This window comes from Gymnoscopelus microlampas (assembly GCF_963454915.1).
Source record: "Gymnoscopelus microlampas genome assembly, chromosome: 1".
NCBI classification, from domain to species: Eukaryota; Metazoa; Chordata; class Actinopteri; order Myctophiformes; family Myctophidae; genus Gymnoscopelus; species Gymnoscopelus microlampas.
Genome location: NC_139962.1, coordinates 13,800,944 through 13,818,771, shown reverse-complemented (window position 1 = coordinate 13,818,771; position 17,828 = coordinate 13,800,944). Strand labels below are relative to the sequence as shown.

At 39.8% G+C, this 17,828-nt stretch overlaps 1 protein-coding gene across 2 annotated transcripts; it reads left to right on the top strand.

Moving 5' to 3' along the window:
• Nucleotides 1-5,130: 5,130 nt before the first annotated feature.
• On the top strand, nucleotides 5,131-16,817 carry LOC311047118 (lactadherin-like). 2 transcript variants are annotated; one of them, XM_084059720.1, is made up of 10 exons: nucleotides 5,131-5,262; nucleotides 8,488-8,613; nucleotides 8,718-8,849; nucleotides 11,485-11,598; nucleotides 11,742-11,923; nucleotides 12,128-12,283; nucleotides 12,449-12,593; nucleotides 14,073-14,257; nucleotides 14,511-14,666; nucleotides 15,598-16,817. In XM_084059720.1, exons 1-10 carry the CDS (start codon nucleotides 5,184-5,186, stop codon nucleotides 15,739-15,741), a joined length of 1,419 nt encoding a protein of 472 aa, XP_083915846.1. In that variant the 5' UTR covers nucleotides 5,131-5,183; the 3' UTR covers nucleotides 15,742-16,817. The 2 variants fall into 2 exon arrangements, with proteins under 2 accessions (XP_083915846.1, XP_083915845.1); XM_084059719.1 differs by having other exon boundaries at nucleotides 14,055-14,257.
• The last annotated feature ends 1,011 nt before the right edge of the window (nucleotides 16,818-17,828 follow it).

Genomic DNA, 17,828 nt, shown 5'->3' with positions numbered 1-17,828 from the left:
GCGCTGTCCTCATTTTACATAACACTCCTCTGATTGGTGGAGAGAAGACTACTTCCCGACTTTCTCATCACTGGCCACGCCCTATTCCCATACGTGACCACTACGGTATTAGACAGTATTAGAAAACGCTCGCCCTAAAAAACAGTCACCCCCCCCGGTGTAATTCCGGCGGTATTCACCTGGTATTCCTAAACGTAACCTCAGAGTAAACTATGACAACACCTAACCTTATTCCTAAACATGACCTCAGTCAAACTATGGCTAAACCTAAACGTATTTGTAAACTTATACTCAGTAAAAACAAATACAAGAACCGCTGGTCCGCGAAAACAAATGAGGGCGGGTGAGCGTGTTTTGGAGTGAGTCTTCCCATGTATTAGAACCTCTGTTACCAGGGTTGCCATGTCCGCTTATTATAAGCGACTTTGGGCTTGTTATTATGTAAAGTTGCTTGTAAATATTGGTAGCCACAGGTTGCGGTTCAGTGCTGGCCCTGAGGAATTTGGTGCTGGAATTTGATAAATTACCTCTGAAAGTCTTATCAAAGAAATGTAACTTAACGTGCTGTATGGCACATCGCTGCCATTCACATGGCACGTGGCCGTTGCACTTGCATGTGCTTGTGCACGCATCATGTTCGTGTCATGTTCTACTTTGCTATACCATGAAACTAATAAACCGGTTTCTGCGCATACCTAGGGGTGAATGCACCACTTAAATTATCTGGAATGCATCCTTCTAACAATAGCCTACAGGTCGAGTTATTTGCATATTGAAACAGATTCGAAATGTCAAACATGTCAAGCCTCTGACGTTTTTAGATAAAGTTCATCATGCAAGGCATGTGTGTTCCGCCTTCAGATTCATCTTATGGAGGCCATCACCCCTGCCCGCACACGCGTTAAAGTCTATTTAAGTTCATGTAAATATATATTAAGTTCTAAAAGAGGTGATGCCATGGTTTTGCACTTTTTCTGTTTTTCATGTGTCTATGAGGTTGATAGAACTTCATTAAGCCCCCTGGTGGTGTTTTTATGGTGTTTTATGTCTTCTCTAACTATTTTGAGTTTCTTCCTGGAGGCTGAAACCTTGAGGGTCAAACGTGCCAATAGAAAAACAGCACTTTAATGACATAGTAAAATAAAATAAATAAAAAAATGAGGAAGACCGGCGATACACACATATCAGAGATTTACACGCCGGTTGGCACGCACGTCCGTTTGTGCTTATCGAAAATACGCACCCCTTTAGTCACTTTATTTAGACACTATTTATGAACAACTTTGTGAATCAGGCCCAAATATGTATATTTTTCTATTATATATATAAAAAAACTGAAATCTTGGCTTGGTGGGCGCCAATTAACAAATGACATGGCCTGGTGAAACAACAACAACAATTATGAACGTGTGGCGGCGTGGTGAAGTAAGTAAGTATGTACATTGTATAACACTTCTCACAGAGAGAACTCATACAGTGCTTTACATACGACAAAAACACAGCATGAAACATTCAAATTGTTCGAAAACAACAAAAACACAGAAAAAATACTACATTCCACAAATGCTTGTTTAAACAGTGTTTGTAAGTGGTTCTTAAAAATGTCCACAGAGGCTGATATTTTTTCGTCCTAACTCTCAAGACTTGTGGAAGGCATTTCATACCTTTTGTTTTTGACCTTTCTTCATCCCGCGGGGGAACTGCAGTTTTCAGCCCACAGAGGAGCAGCGTTAAGTGTCTTGCCTATAGACGGATTTCCGCGCGACGTCATCACAGAGCAGAATGCGCAATCTGCGCATGCCCGGGTGAAAGGCGCGTTCGAAAATACAGCCCTGAGCGGCAGTGAGCGCACTGGCCAATACAAACTAATAGGCGAGTGTGCTCCGGTGCGTAATTTCCAAACGCACCCATAGGCTTCCCCCTCCTCTGCGCGGTCATATTCCTCTCATGTTTACTAACAGGAAACCCGTCTATAGGCACACTTCGAACCTTAGGCATCCCAGACGGGCTCTCTAAACCATTCAACTATGGCCAACCTGGTACGAGGAATGACCAATAGACCCTGGACAGCTGACCTTAGGGTCCTGCTGGGCACATAATATCGTTGTAGCAGGTCAGTGAAGGGTCCTGGACATCACTATGCTTCAAAAGGAGGCTCTATACTGGCAGCAGTGGGGTGTACCAAAGTACTCAACCCCAGTACTTGAGTCAAAGTATAGATACTCCTGGTGAAACATTACTCAACTAAATGAAATATTCAAAAGTACATTAAACTTAGGGTGTCTACCTCCTGGACCAAACCTCGAAGATGGTTTCACTAGAGGAGCCTGATGGTTGAAAGTTCTCTCTGGGAGATTCTAGGACCCACAAAGTAAGCCTCCATTACTGGGAATGCAAGGACGCATTAAAATAGTCAGGATATGCTTGAATCTTAATAATACCAATTTTAATGAACTCCTTGTGTCCAAATTGTATGGAATATGTGTTCATTTGTATGTTGTATACTTCCAAAAAATCCTGTGGGACATTATTTCAGTCTGGTACATGGCAGAATCTTAAAATACACTCTTCAAGGATTAAGAAAATGCAATTAGTAAGAGGAAGTATTCAGTAAAAAAAAATATATGTGATATGAACAGTTCTTTTGGTGCTGTTTTTGTCCCTGTAGCCTAGCCGAGTCAAGATGTGCTAGATTAATAATTACCACTTTAATGAATTCCTTGGGTCCAAATTGTATGGGTTTCATTTTCATTTATTTGTCTGGTTGTATCCTTCAAAAGTTGTGGTCTTTTCTATTTCTTCCATTTTCAGGTTTGGGTTCAGGATATGTAATAAAGGGTTAAAAATGAACCTCATGGGCCATTATTTCAGCATGTTACCTGGCAGAATGAGAATCTCAATGATGAAAAAACAACCAGGTGGCGGAAAAGAATCCACCCTTTACGCTTGGAACCCACTTTCCATCTAGACTACGTATTTGTACTTGTTTCCTAATGTTGTTATAAACCAGTGGTTCTTAAACATTTCCATGTCAATAATCCCCAAATGAATATGTATTTGTCCACACACCCCCCATCTGAAAATATTTTGTGCCAGGGACCTCCCATACAAGATTTTCGTTGTTAAAATATTCAAAAATATTAAAAATATCCCCCTTTTTCCCCCCAAGATTTTATTTGAAAATAGTAGATCTACAAGCTCACAGTCACAACGCGTGCGGGGCCCATAGTCACTTCTTTTGGGCTTGTTTTCCTAGACCTGTTTGCTTGTTTCTTTCACATAATCTGGCAACGCTGCCTCCGTTACCCCCTTACCTCACTCTCCGAGGTTACAAACGGGGATACTAGTACGGTATGGGAGAAGAAGGGCCGATCTACAGATCTACAAGCTCACAACGCGTTGCCGCGTTGTGAGCTTGTAGATCGGCATTTTTTGGCACGCGACTTCAAGTCGTACTACGAAGTTTATTAAAGGCCGCCGTCACACCCAGACAGATGGTGAGTGTTGGTAGACTGATTACATGTGTTCTAAATAGGACGCAGTCACAGTGTTGCAGTAGCCTACATCATAATATAACGGTTGCCTCGGCCCTGTCTAATGAAAATGGTTGGTTGAACAACAACCACACACATAATGAAAACAATATAACAACACCATATGTGTGTCAAAAAAACAAAAAACAGTGTCATAGTAGAGTAACTTTAAACACGCCCGCCCCTAAACGTGAGAGGAGTACAGAGGAATGTTGTATAATGCTATACTTACTCTTTAAAAAAATACATATATACATATATACATATGTGTATATATATAATCAAAAAAACATTTATCAAACAATAAAAAATAACAATAGTCTTGTAGGCCAGTGTTGGGCAGTAACTTATTATTAAATAATACAATACTTCCCACTGTAATGTAATGTAATGTAAGGGATTACAATGCCAAGTTATATTATATATATATATATATATATATATATATATATATATATATATATATATATATATATATATATATATATATATATATATATATATATATAATATAACTTATATATATAACTTATATATATATATATATATATATATATATATATATATATATATATATATATATATATATATATATATATATATATATATATATATAATACTTTACACACTTTACCTAAATTTAAATGTATTTTTTACATTAAATATATATATATTTATTTATAAAGGTTATCACGCAAATATATGGGTCCCTCAGCCTACATACAAGTCTCCTCCTATTTAATAGGCTACTATAGCTGTCTGACTCCAGGACTAACATCTGACTAAAACGGAGCGGACATATTTTTAAGAATTTTTGTTTTACATTATACATGCAAATAAATGTCATCATGGATAGAATTGTTTAAGAAATATTGCTGTGCTCAGTAGAAGTGAAGTGAGTGAATTCATTTAAATGTACACAAACTGAAGAACCGTTGGTCCGCCCAAACAAATTGGGGGGAGCGTGTTTTGGGGCGAGGCGTCCGGTTACCGAATATAGAGCTTTAACCTTAACATAAACGTTGTGTTTTATCCTAAACATTTAACTTACCCTAATAATACCAGTGGGAAGGAGGGGGTTTTAATAGCTTTTTTACTTGTCATGCATGCGTCCGCCTGATGGAGACACAAGGTGGCGTGCCAACCACTTAAATGGTGCGCAGCACAATGTCTGCATAGCACGTCCTTATTCCATCCTCCTATATGGAGAGTTGTTGCTCAAACAGTTTGAGGACTTCAGCCTTAAACCTATTCTAGCCTTGGATCAAGACTATATAGATGTTTTTTTTTAATCGTACGAAAGGAAAAGTCAGACTCAATAAAATGCATCTTAGTCTTGATCCAAGGCTAAACCTATTCCAAAGAATATGGTTTATAAATAGGCCTAATATAGCCTACATGAAGATAACAAATATTCAGTCTAATTTAGGGTATTGCTTTATGTGTGCTATTGATCGTTATGCCACACATTATTTGCATAATATATCGTCTAATCATGAACTAACTGCGTGAATGGCCACATAGTTTCCGGGGTTGCTAATCCATGAATGTAATTTCCAACCCGCCTAATATCCAGCCTGTCAATCTGTCCAGCGGCCATCTAGCGGTATAACGTCGCAGAGAGACGCAGGCAGCGCAAAGGAAACAAACATGAAACGTCCCGGGCGTTTAAACTTGATATACTTAACAAACTTTATTGTTGCCTTGATTTGTCTGTGTTCGGTGAACGGTAAGTCCCTTTGGCCTTTGTTACCCGTTGTTTTGTGAAGCAACTCATTTTCAATTGACCAAACCGACTCGCTATGAACCGGTATTTATTATGGGGGGCTGTTTGTACAGTAGGCTATTCTCCCTAGAACTCAAAGATGCCAGCTCATTTCATGTCACCAGTGGTGGAAAAGGTACTCTTAAAATAGCAGATCTACAAGCTCACAATGTGTTGCATTGCAAGGCATTGTGAGCTTGTAGATCGGCTATTTTCAAATGGCCGAAATGTCTAAAGTGGGTAATGTAGGCAATGTTTTGTAATAATTATCCAAATCTAAGTAACTAGTAACTAAACGTTTTCAAATAATTGTTGTGGAGTAAAAGTACAATATTTGCCTCTGAGATGTAGTGGAGTAGAAGTAAAAGTACTGAAAATTGGAAATACTCGAGTAAAGTAAGAGTACCTCAAAATTGTACTTAAGTAGGCTACAGTGCTTGAGTAAATGTTCTTGTTAGTTTACACCACTGGCAACTTGTACGCCTAACAGTTTCACATATTTTTAGCATGTCATTCTCTCTTAACAATATCTTATCTTATCTATCTCGCTATTTTTATGATGTAGGTTAGTTACACTGATTTAAACGTTAAATCAAAGTACTCTCTAGGCCGATATACCATAACGTTTCTCAATACGTTTTGCTTGTCAGTAGCTGTTGATACCAAGGAGAATAAAAACAGGAGACCAAAAACTAACAACAAAAAAACACCACAAATAAATAAATAAAGGCATTTAATTACCAAACTTGTGTCAAATGGTGTCACAGAGAAGAATAATCAAATGCTGGACAAGTACTTTTTTCACTGTATGCCATGTTTTTCTTGCCACAAAATCTCTGTGCATCATTGTGCCCCCGCTCCCCCTCATTTAGGCCTATCTATAATAGCATAATGTTTTTTTTCTTCTAAACCTCTAACTGTCATCCACATATAATTAGGAAGACTTAAATAACAAAGTCCAAATGATCATTGTCATTGTGTAATGAATGAGCAGATGTTGGACTGTTTGTATTTCAGGTCAGCAGTGTCTAGCACTAACACACCCAGTGATTATGATAAGAAGTATGTTTGTAAAATGTCATACAATTAGCAGCATGTCGCTGATGACGTTGTTTCATCAGTGGATGTTCTAGCTACAGTAGGCCTGTATGGAAAATATTGTCCTTGTGTTGTTTTACTGTGGCCAACGTGAACCACATATCCAATGTAAGGATCTACCTTTGTGTGTGGCCTGCAAAATATTTAGGATCCTCAGATTTGTCTCGCTGTGTCACGTATAGGGTCACTTCAAAATATATATGTACTGAGATAAGGATATTGAAGGTATAGCGTACATCAGGATAGGATTGAGGTATCTCTGATGTTTGTGTGCACCTTAAGGATTACCCCTGTCCACCTGTGCACCTGTCCACTTGTTGTTCATGAGATCAGGTGGGATTCTTTTAGGACCTCTGAGCCTCTTCACTGCCGTGGTGTGTAATTAGACATTCATGGAAAGGGTGTATTACACGTGTCTGACCTTACTAATCCCACAATCTCTTAATCCTCTGCATACTGTAAACACTTCTGTTATTAAGGGGCAAACAAATTAAGATTAGCTGTCTATTTTCAGTATTAACCCTAAGCAGTAGTAGACACCGTGTGTTCTTAATTTGAAAGCCCACAAATGTATAGAAATGGTTGTAGGGAATGCATTCATTTCTAAAGAAGTGGATAGGATAATTATCCTTTTAAATTGGTTATTTTCCAGTTCTATATCAATACTATTACACATTTATTTGCAGTGCACCTTCTTTAAAGTTGTTGTTGTTTCTGGATCAGAAGAAACAAGTCCTGGTCCACTAAATATTCAATCTCACTGGTTTGTCTGTAAAGAAAGGGCTGTTTTGATACTGATGTTCATGCTGAAACATGTACAGTATTAAGGTTGAAAAGCCAGTCTGTTCGGTGCAAAGTTTCCACAGCCACTGTTCGGTTGAACGACTTAAACTGCTGTTCTCATACATGCAACTCTGTGTGTTCATGATTCATGGTAGTAAATATTGATAGCACAGTTGAGGAAAGAAAAAAAAGATCTGTGATGGACAATCTTCACTGGAAGATTGTCCACAGATTCGCTTCGGGCAAGCAATGAGTTACCAAGATGAAATAGAATATCCAAAACTGTGATTGATTTATTTATGTTTAATTCTGAGGTGACTACCTGAACTCTTAACTCCTAGGTGTAAATTTCCTGGCCTACAGTAGCACAGATCTGTCAGTCAGCACTTTGGGCTCTATAGCCAAAGAAGGCCCCAATTCCACTGTTGCTTTGTGTTGCTACACATGTTCAGGCTAGAACCAGAACAACAAAGGGCAAACATAGTAGCTCAATATATTGCTCCATAACATACTAGGCCATAGGTAGGTTTTATTCTAAAATTCTCCCAGTTTGGAAAGGTCTTCATCTGACGTTTATTAAGTGTTAATAAATGTATGTACAGTATGTATGTCACCTTGTCAACAATGACTCAATGCACTGTATCATCATCAAATCACAACAGAAGGCCATGGAATGTTACATATTGGATCTCTAATTAAATATCTAACATATGGAGTCAAAAGGTCAAATTATTGATGAACATATTGTGGTACATAACGTCTGAACTATTCATCGTAGAAGGATGAGACTGATAATTTTGAAAGCTTGTCTTGGGCAATTGTTTGGGACACAGGTCATCTGGCGATGAGCCATGCAGCGAAAGTATGTACACCACAAGTTTGCCCGTGTTCCATTTTGGAATGATACCCTTGATTTCACAATGTTAAAAATATAGCCATTGTTCTCAGTTGCTTTTAGTTGAGCGAAGTGATTGCAAAACTATTGTAATGAGGCTGTTTGTATGTATGTATGTCACTCTGTCTACAATTATTCAATACAGGCCATGAAACTGCATATAATTGAACTGTAATTCACATATGGTGTAATTTGTTGGTCAAAGGTCAATGACTCTGAAGTAATCTGGCAATGAGCACCTATGCACACCTCTAGGTTGCCCTTGTTCGATTTTGAGTGTAGCCTAAATTGTCTAAAGTAATTTGATGTCTCCCCTTTCTCTCTTTCTCTCTTTCTCTCTTTCATTCTTACTTTCTCTCATGCTGTCTGTTTGTTTGTTTGTTTGTCTCTCTCTCTGTCTCTGTGTTTCTCAGGTGACTACTGTAAGGTGAATCATTGTCTTAATGGTGGAACATGTGTGACAGGGGTAGGGGAAGATCCCTTCATATGTATCTGTGCTGATGGCTTTGCTGGAGATACCTGCAACCTAACAGAGACCGGTACAGACAGGAAGAGGACACTTTTGAAGAATAGTACACTACCACAGTTTCATCATACTCCAAACCTAATTACTTTCCTCCTTTGCTCTGGAATCTCCTCTCAGGACCGTGCAGTCCTAACCCCTGCAAGAATGATGGCGCATGTGACGTCATCGCTCCAACCCGCCGAGGTGACGTGTTCAATGAGTACATCTGCAAGTGCCAGCCAGGCTTTGAGGGCGTCCACTGTCAGAGCAGTAAGTACCACTACCTGCATTCCTGTCTGTGACTCAGGGCTACATCATGTCTGCCCTTCACCGATACATCTGTCTGCCCACCCTGATCCATCTTATCCTTTCTGCTCTGTTGCCTGGACACAATTCATTATTATTATTATTATTATTACTATTATTATGACTTTTGTTTTGCCAGATTAATGTCATTTGTGATTCTAAATACTAAATAGCATAAGGACACAAAATATGGACACACGCATGCACGCATGGCAATCCTAGGTAAGACAATGGACAGTGTATGTAGTGTGCATGGTATTGGCTGGGATGTACGGTAGATTTTTTTGCATGCAGAAAAGTGCAACCACCCAAAGTTTTTTTCCACACTTCCACAGCAGTGTGAGAACGGGGTCTTGCAGCTATCTTGGGAGTTTCATGAAAGACCTTCATTCAGCTGGCCGCGCGGTTGTTTAGCTAATTAGCAAAATGCCACTCCAGGTCTTTTAGCATGCAGCAGACGTCCACATGCAGATTTAACATTGTGTCTGTTTGTGCTTCCCACAGACTTCAGCTTCACCATAAGCCTGAGTTATACTTAGTTGCCTGCCAGTGTCTCGTGTCGAAAATAGCTGATCTACAAGCTCACAACGCGTTGTGCCACGACGCGTTGTGAGCATATAGATCTGCTTGCGAGACACGATGCACAGTATACAGTAAATCAGGCTTAATGGATCAAAGAACTTAATTATGACGAATGGAATGCCATTATATCCTCTTAAAATAAACCCTGGATTACTGATTTGGGTTGCAGTTTGAGCTTAAGATTTTAAAATGTTTAATTGCAATTAAAGTGGTTCAAGATTCATCAGGGTTTTGTCACGTGAACATACACTACAGCTGTTAGCAACATTGCAGGCAATTCTTATACTTGAACTTCCTCAACAGTGTCAAACAATACAAATACAGTAAATTAAGATCAAATACAAATAGTCAGAATAAAGTCAGAATAATAATAATAAGTGATAAGAAGGGGAAGGAAATACCTGGAATTGCTTTTCACCACAAGCAAGTCATAGTTCGTTTTATAGAGATGAAGGAAAATGTTTTAATACATTCATTAGTTTGCGTGCACCTGTGTTTGTGTGTTCCCTTCTTATTTTACCTTAGCTTAAGTAAACTAGCTTAATGTATCCAGCCACTGAAGCCTTACCAGAGAAGCAGACCAGTGCTGACCTGGCATTTATTGGGAAAAAACAACTCATCCTTCAAAGCCCCAGTTTGACCACCAATTACAATGTTTGTGCAGTCTGGCTGTTCACTCCCACTGTACGTATTAAGGCACAGACGTCATGGTTTCTATGGGTCCGTACAGTACTGTAGGTGGGGGATTGGGTGGAACACAGTCTGTCCAACTAACCACTTCCTTACATGGCACCAATATTAGGCTGCCGTTGGTACTCCACTCTATTCTGGATGTTTTACTCTGAATCACGCAGTCGATGACCTCATTTGTGCGTCTTTCGATGTAGTCACGCAAACTTACCCCTGTTCCTCATATATGTATAGAAGATGTGTACTCTATGTAGCTTATTTCTTTGTGGCCCTCTTTCTCTCTCCCTTTCTGTCTTTCTCTCTTTCTCACTCTTTTTCTCCTTCAATCAGCCCTCTTCATATCACAGCAATACATGGAACGATTCTTTTTTAAGTTGTCAAATCAAATAATTTTAGTGATAACCAGAACAGGGGCTAAACAGGTCTTTGGCTGGGTTTTATAATGGAGTCTAGAACAGTCTCTGAGGTCCAGCAAGAAGTGTACAGTAGATACCATTCTCCACAGGTTGACAGACCTGTTGTGGAAATGTGGATTATGTTATATACTGAATAGTGTATATCGTACCGTTTTCTCAGTTATATGTGTTATGGTTTGTCCAACAGCTGTAGCAGTACTTGGTAAAATATCCTACAGTATTACCCTTATGATAGTGATTCAGTTTTTCCCCTGCAGGGTGGCAATCAAACATCCCCCTGCAGTTGGTGCTCTATTCATGTGCCCTATGAAACAAGGGTGCCTCCCCGTGGGGAGAAGAATGAATTGCATGGCTCCATGCATCACATCAGATCTTATAATAATAAATTATGCCCTTTCGAACCCAACCCCAGCCAATGCCCTCGAAATCAATTTGGAGGTGTATCATGTACCCACTCATGTGTTGCCCCTTAGGGGCATGTCAAATATTCACCATCAGTGGTGAGTTGGAGGCACAGTGGGGGTATTATGTTCCTACATGTACCTCATATGTCTGCAGTGCATACACTGTAGGATCCGGAGTGTACATTTTATTTTGAAAGTGTAAAAATAAAACCTTAAATGAACACTCTGGAATGTAAGGTATACACAGTAAAATAATCCAGTGTTAATTTAACTCAAGAGTGTACAAATTGGAACCAAATGGAGTTAATGGACCATAACATTCAGGATTTTACAGTGTATTTTGTCTGGGATGTATGAGCACAGCTGTTCACCAGAACACTAACCATTTTAACTCATAGTATGTGTTATAGTTCTCAGAGCATCCTTCACTACTTCTAGACTAAACATGTACTGGTAAAAAGCTAAGAGGAAATGAATCACGGACTGTGTATTGTTTTCTTATTCAAGATGTGAATGACTGTGCCATCCAGCCCTGTAAGAACGGAGGGAAATGCAGAGATCTAGATGGAGACTACACTTGCCACTGCCCCTCACCCTATGTTGGAAAGCAATGTCATTTACGTAGGTCCACCATCATTACATTTATTGAAAATGTGCATGTATGTGCCTGCAGAGTATTTTCAGCCACACCTTTATTCCAGTGAAAAAGGATTTAGCGTCTCTATGTGCGTGTTAAAGTTTATGATGTCCTGTTTGCATCTCAGGCTGTATACCTCTGCTGGGAATGGAGGGAGGGGGAATTGTGGAGTCCCAGGTGTCAGCCTCCTCTGTGCATTATGGCATTCTGGGCCTTCAACGCTGGGGCCCCGACCTGGCTCGGCTCAACAACCAAGGCTTAGTCAACGCCTGGACCTCTGCTGCCCATGACAGGAACCCCTGGATTGAGGTGAGCTGAATGTACAGGAACACGCTCAGCCACTGACGAGGATAGTATGACCATACAGACAGAAATCTGTGATTCCATCATTGTGTGATTAGGCCTCTTTCTCTGATCTAATGCTTGTCTTCGTAATGATGACTCAGTCGTGATTGACATGAATGAAAATCCAGAGTGCCAACACTGAGAGAGTAAAATGGATCCTCCTCTTAGATCGATATGCAGAAGAAGATGCGTCTGACGGGCATCATTACCCAGGGTGCCAGTCGCATGGGCACGGCCGAGTACATCAAGGCCTTCAAGGTGTCCGCCAGCTTTGATGGAAAGACTTTCATCACCTACCGAGTGGATGGCCAGAGGAAGGACAAGGTCAGGAGGTTTGCCATGTCTCAACTATACTTAACTTCACCTTACCTTGTTCTGGTTTGTGTTTGCTGTAGTAGCAAGCAACTTTGACATACAGGAATTTGCCAAAAGGTTTCACCAAACAACTTATTTTATTAACCATCTCTGTTTCCTGTGTGACTTTCCCAGGTTTTTGCGGGTAACTCAGATAACGACAGCACAAAGACCAACATGTTTGACCCTCCAATTGTGGCCCAGTACATCCGGATCATCCCTGTGGTGTGCCGCAAAGCCTGCACTCTTCGCATGGAGCTGGTAGGCTGTGAGCTTAATGGTAAGTTGGTAACCAAATCCAAGTACAGTACAGTTTGGTGCACTTTCTTGCCTCACCTACTTCTATTCACTGGCTACCAGAACAAATACTAAATGCATTTATGCAGACTAAAGAGAAAAAGGACAATTCCTATCATTAATTCAAATCCATTTCCTATGATTCTTTGGGCAAGAACTGCTACTGAAAGTATCTAAGCAGAAGTACAGGAAGTAAGGAAGTTACGTTAATGCTGTACAGATATGTTTACATTACCGGGCATGAAAACCGTGTCGAGATTAGTTGAAAAAGACAGCTTCCGGAGGAAGTACATATGTACAATATAGACACTTTCTGTTGCAGTTCTTCACCAGGTTTCTCTCCTTGTGAGATGAGAAAAGCCAGGGAACAAGGTTAATTGCCAAGGCTCTGAAGACGGCAACGTTGCTTGGTCGTCAGTCTATCTATCCGTCCAAACAAGATATCTGGAAAACTATTGGCTGGATTGCCATTGAATTATCCCCATGGACAGATTGCCATAAAACTTGGAGCAGCACGACCCCCAGGAACTACTAGTAGGGCTTTTAGACTCTGTTGAGAGGCTAGTTTCCATTTTTAACGGAGAGAAAAACATCTACATCCCTGATGTTAGTAAAACAACAATGTAGAAACGTCTTCGTTAACTTTCCCACTCTATATTCTTTATGGTGTGGTTTGAGTCTTGTTGTGGTTGCCCTCACAAACATGATGCCTGTGACGAAGGCTTATTTTAATGGCATAATATGAGCCCCATTTAGCTGTGGTTAGACTGCAGAGAAAATGTTATGAACAGTATTCAGTGGGCAGCAATAATAGAAACACATGTCCTTTCAAGCCTGACGAGACACACATACACACAATACTTTTGCTTTGTCTCCATAATATTCCATAATGTCCATATGTCCATGTATAATGTTCTGTGTTTGTAAAATGTGCTATATAAATAAAGTGGATTGGATTCTGTAAACGGTACATTATAGCACTTTTATCCAAAGCACTTTATAATTAATCGATTCACACACCTACGGCAGAGGAAGCCATGCAAGGCACCAAACTGCTCATTGGGTGCAGTTAGGGGTTCAGCAGTCACTGACACTAACACTAACCCAGGGAGTGTCAGGGATCAAACCGGAAACCTTCCGTTTCCCAAGTGGCCGCTCTACCTCCTTATTCCTTCATATCTCTCTCTATATCTATAAAAACATATCTTTTTTCCTGCTTGGTTATGGGTTGAAAACAAATATTTCAATTGATCAGAGAACTTTTCACAATTTTTCTGAAGTTTCATGTATATATCCATGAAAAGGACATCCTCTATCTGTTCTCTTTCTTTCTCTACGGGTGAGATCATTGGGTTGTTTCATCTCTGCTTTTCGTCCTGTCCTCTCTTTCTCTCTATCCTTGTTATTTTCCCTCTCCTTCTCTGTCCCTGCTTTTTATTCACAGTTTATTCAAACGCGGCAGGTTGCTCTGAGACTCTGGGAATGAAATCCCGCCTTATTTCTGATGGGCAGCTGACAGCCTCAAGCTCTTTCCGCACTTGGGGCATCGATAGCTTCACCTGGCATCCCCAGTATGCCAGGCTGGATAAACAGGGGAAGACCAACGCCTGGTCGGCTGCCACCACCAACCGCTCAGAGTGGCTTCAGGCAAGAGAATCACTTTATTATTCACAATGGCTCACATGAGTGTATAAAATATATAAAGTATTTTTCTTTGTGCATAGAAAAAGTGTGCACTCAAAATCACAGCTGGAATCAAGACACACGTAGACACTTATTTTAGTTTTACCCATTTGCGTATGTTGGTGAAGACACTATTTTAATAATGTAATAATCTTTTATTTAAAATGCATCAAGTGGTTATTCTGATGTATAATAGTTACCTGTGTTCCTACTGTAGGTAGATCTAGAGAAGACCAAGCGACTCACAGGCATTATCACCCAGGGTGCCAAGGATTTTGGGGTGGTGCAGTTTGTGTCAATGTACAAAATAGCCTACAGTAATGATGGACAGTCTTGGATCATGGTGAAGGAGGAGAACTCGCAAAATGACAAGGTCAGTCAAATCTATAAAATGTCCACTCCGAGCACATCATTTTGAATGAGCCTTGCATATACTTGCAGAATATTTCTGATCATTACTGCTAAAGCAGGTTTAAATGAATACTTCACCCCCAATTACTTTTTGTATTTATGTTTTGAAACCTGGAACTCATGGACAATTCTGGGTTGTGTTGCATTCCTTCACGGTGAATGAAGAATCCGAAAACAAAGAAAATACTTGATGAATTAAAGAAGATAAGGGTCCAGGATTAACAACAGCAAAACTATTTTAAAAAACCTGTTTATAAACTCCAACACTGCTCACAGAGTATAATTCAAGTGTCTTGTATACAGTCCATTTCCTCATTACTTCCAAAACACACATTTTTGCTGAAATTGGTATTTAAAACATTCTCATGTATTAATGGGCATTCTCGTGTGGTTCAAAACAGCTGAGTTCACACACATGGGCCCGCCCAGGTATGTGCGTTGTTCATGCATGAGACTGTTTGCACCGGAAGGGTTACAAATACGATTCAGTGTTTTGGAAAAAGTGCAGACTGAGCTGTATTTGAGTTTTTATATAGTTTTGCTTTTGATTCTTCATTCACCGTGAAGGAACGTGACACAAACAGTCTAAAAAAAATCCCCTAAGGGGAAAGGGTCATGTTGGGGGTTAAGTATTCCTTTAAAGTTTTGGGGGTTTGAGATAATGTTTGTGAAGTATTATTGCATAAACACTCATCTCTTGGTGCAAAATAAGTGAAAACAACAAGACTTTGATCTCTTCATTGAGTGTAGCTTTAGCAGGACCATGACAGACTTCTCATTTACTGTAATAACATATAATGACTGCCCAAACCATTCACTCTGAACAGCTGGGTGGGGCCATATAATAAATTGAAAGGTGTCAGGGGTGAGTTGGTTCTCTATTTCTCTTACAGATATTCCAAGGCAACATTGACAACAACACTCATAAGAAGAACCTGTTTGAGCCCCCGTTCTATGCCCGTTATGTCCGTGTTGTGCCATGGGAGTGGCATGAACGCATCACCCTGCGTATGGAGCTTTTGGGATGTGATGATTAGCGCTTCATTACCCACAAACCAACAGTGCTATACACAGAAAAATCCTCAGTGTTAATTTAACTCTGAAGGGTCAAATTAACTTTAAATGTATTACTGTCAGAGTTACATTTTAGGATTTTAATGTGTACAGTATTCGGTTCCAGTCACCCCCCTCTCCTGCCCATACTTCAGGCTTCACCGGGGTAGAAACATCCTACCTTTTTACCTAACACAAGGACACAGAAGCTGAACATGTATAGAATGTATCTGGCTGGCAATGGGATTTCATTTTCCATTCATTTCCGCATACAAGTGTGGATAAAGCTAACGTCAGCTGAATAGCTGGAATAATATGACTTTGGGTTTATACTATGTATGCATTTATCCACAGAGAGGAAATTCTAGCGGCTCTGCAAGTGGTTTCCTCCACGTTCATGAACTTAACTTGCCACATAGAAGGATTTTTATTGGTTCCTACTGTAGTCTCTGCAAAATTGGCACCTTGTGATTGTTGCTTTCAACTCCTGCAGTTATGCTATGAACTAAAACTAAGCTGACAGTTTCATGGTCTTACCCTGTTATTCTTCTTCTTATTATTTTACGCTGACTCATGTGGTAGCTTGCCTTTTGCAGTTCACCAGGGAACAACTTGCCTATTTCATGCAAGGTCCATGGTGGATGGATAGACAAAAGCCACTCTCAAGTTTTTCACTTGCAGTATATGGACATTTGGCTGCTGTTTGGTTAACAGATCAGGATTTGGCATACTGAAGTAGGGCCTGTGTGCAATATAGCTTTTTTGGAATATCTAAATAGACGTGTCAGAGTAAATATACTAACACATTTGAATTGCAGTGCTTTGCAAAAATCTCACTTGTCAAGTGATGGGCACACAGGCACTGTATAAATATGATAGGATCATATGGATTTTCTGCATAATGTTTCATAATAAGTAATATTTAAAAAAAAATGCAGGATGTACTTTCGTGCATATGATTTGATCATAAACCAGTCATTGAAATATTTAGAATAATATGTATACACTAACTGTGGTTTTACATTGATTTTTTTTTAAATAAATTGGTCTTGAATGAAAATCACTTATTTAAGGTGTCTTTTTTCATTCATGAGATGTAATTAAAACATGTCTATATAAAGCATTTGTGTGAAACACTGGACACTTTATTCCACCACATATTTCTTCCCTTTGTTTGCCATGGAGTACTATTTGTAACAGGCCAGATAATGTCCATCTCAGAATGAGTGTAGCTACTGTAGTAAGTGTAGCTACTGTATGTAAGTGATGATCAGAGGGACAGGGATAGAGCTGTCCAGGTTGAAGGGATGATGTGTGTAAGTGGTGACCATAGAGGGACAGGGATAGAGCTGTCCAGGCTGAGGGGACGGTGTGTGTAAGTGGTGAGAATAGAGGAACAGGACTAGAGGGAATGGTGAGTGATATAGAGTTGACCAAGGCACCAAATCCCCTAATATGGGCTAACATAATATTATAACGTAACATTTTTCATATTTCACCTCTCCTTTAAAACAAATGTTGTCAGTCCTTATCAATATGTCGCCAGGTCAAATAATCTGAAGTGTCTTCTATTTACAATGTTTTCTCAAATAAATTAGCACGGAAATGGTTTACTCACAGCGGGTTATTGGCTTACATTCTCTACTACAGTAAGTTACACTAACGGGCATTGGCCTGCTGTTTATGACAGTAATTACACCCTGTCATGTCGGCCCCTCATCGCTCAGTTACACACATGGTCCTGGTATTTCTAGCCCCTGGCAACTGCTTTCATCTGTTCACTATGAAATGATTACACAAGACAGACCATCCATAACATACAGTATCTGTGGTCTCTCTGTGTCTAAGCTATGTGGTTACATATTCTACTTGTGTAGGCCTATGTGATTTCCACAACAACAGGATTCCGGGGAAATAATAATAACCTGTCCAGGAAAACAGTAAAAAATATATTTTTCAAACTGTAGGCTTAGCAGAAGGGTTGTGTCATGGACATTCAACTGTCATTTGGCTTTCACTCTTACACTGCTCTGACGTGCACATCTTTTACTTCTGGCCCTGGACGGTAGCT

Coding starts and splice junctions, on each gene's coding strand:
- LOC311047118 (XM_084059719.1), top strand. CDS start 5,184: ATGAAACGTCCCGGGCGTTTAAACTTGATATACTTAACAAACTTTATT. Junction 8,614..8,717: donor CTGCAACCTAACAGAGACCG/GTACAGACAGGA, acceptor ATCTCCTCTCAG/GACCGTGCAGTCCTAACCCC. Junction 14,667..15,597: donor AGAACTCGCAAAATGACAAG/GTCAGTCAAATC, acceptor TTTCTCTTACAG/ATATTCCAAGGCAACATTGA.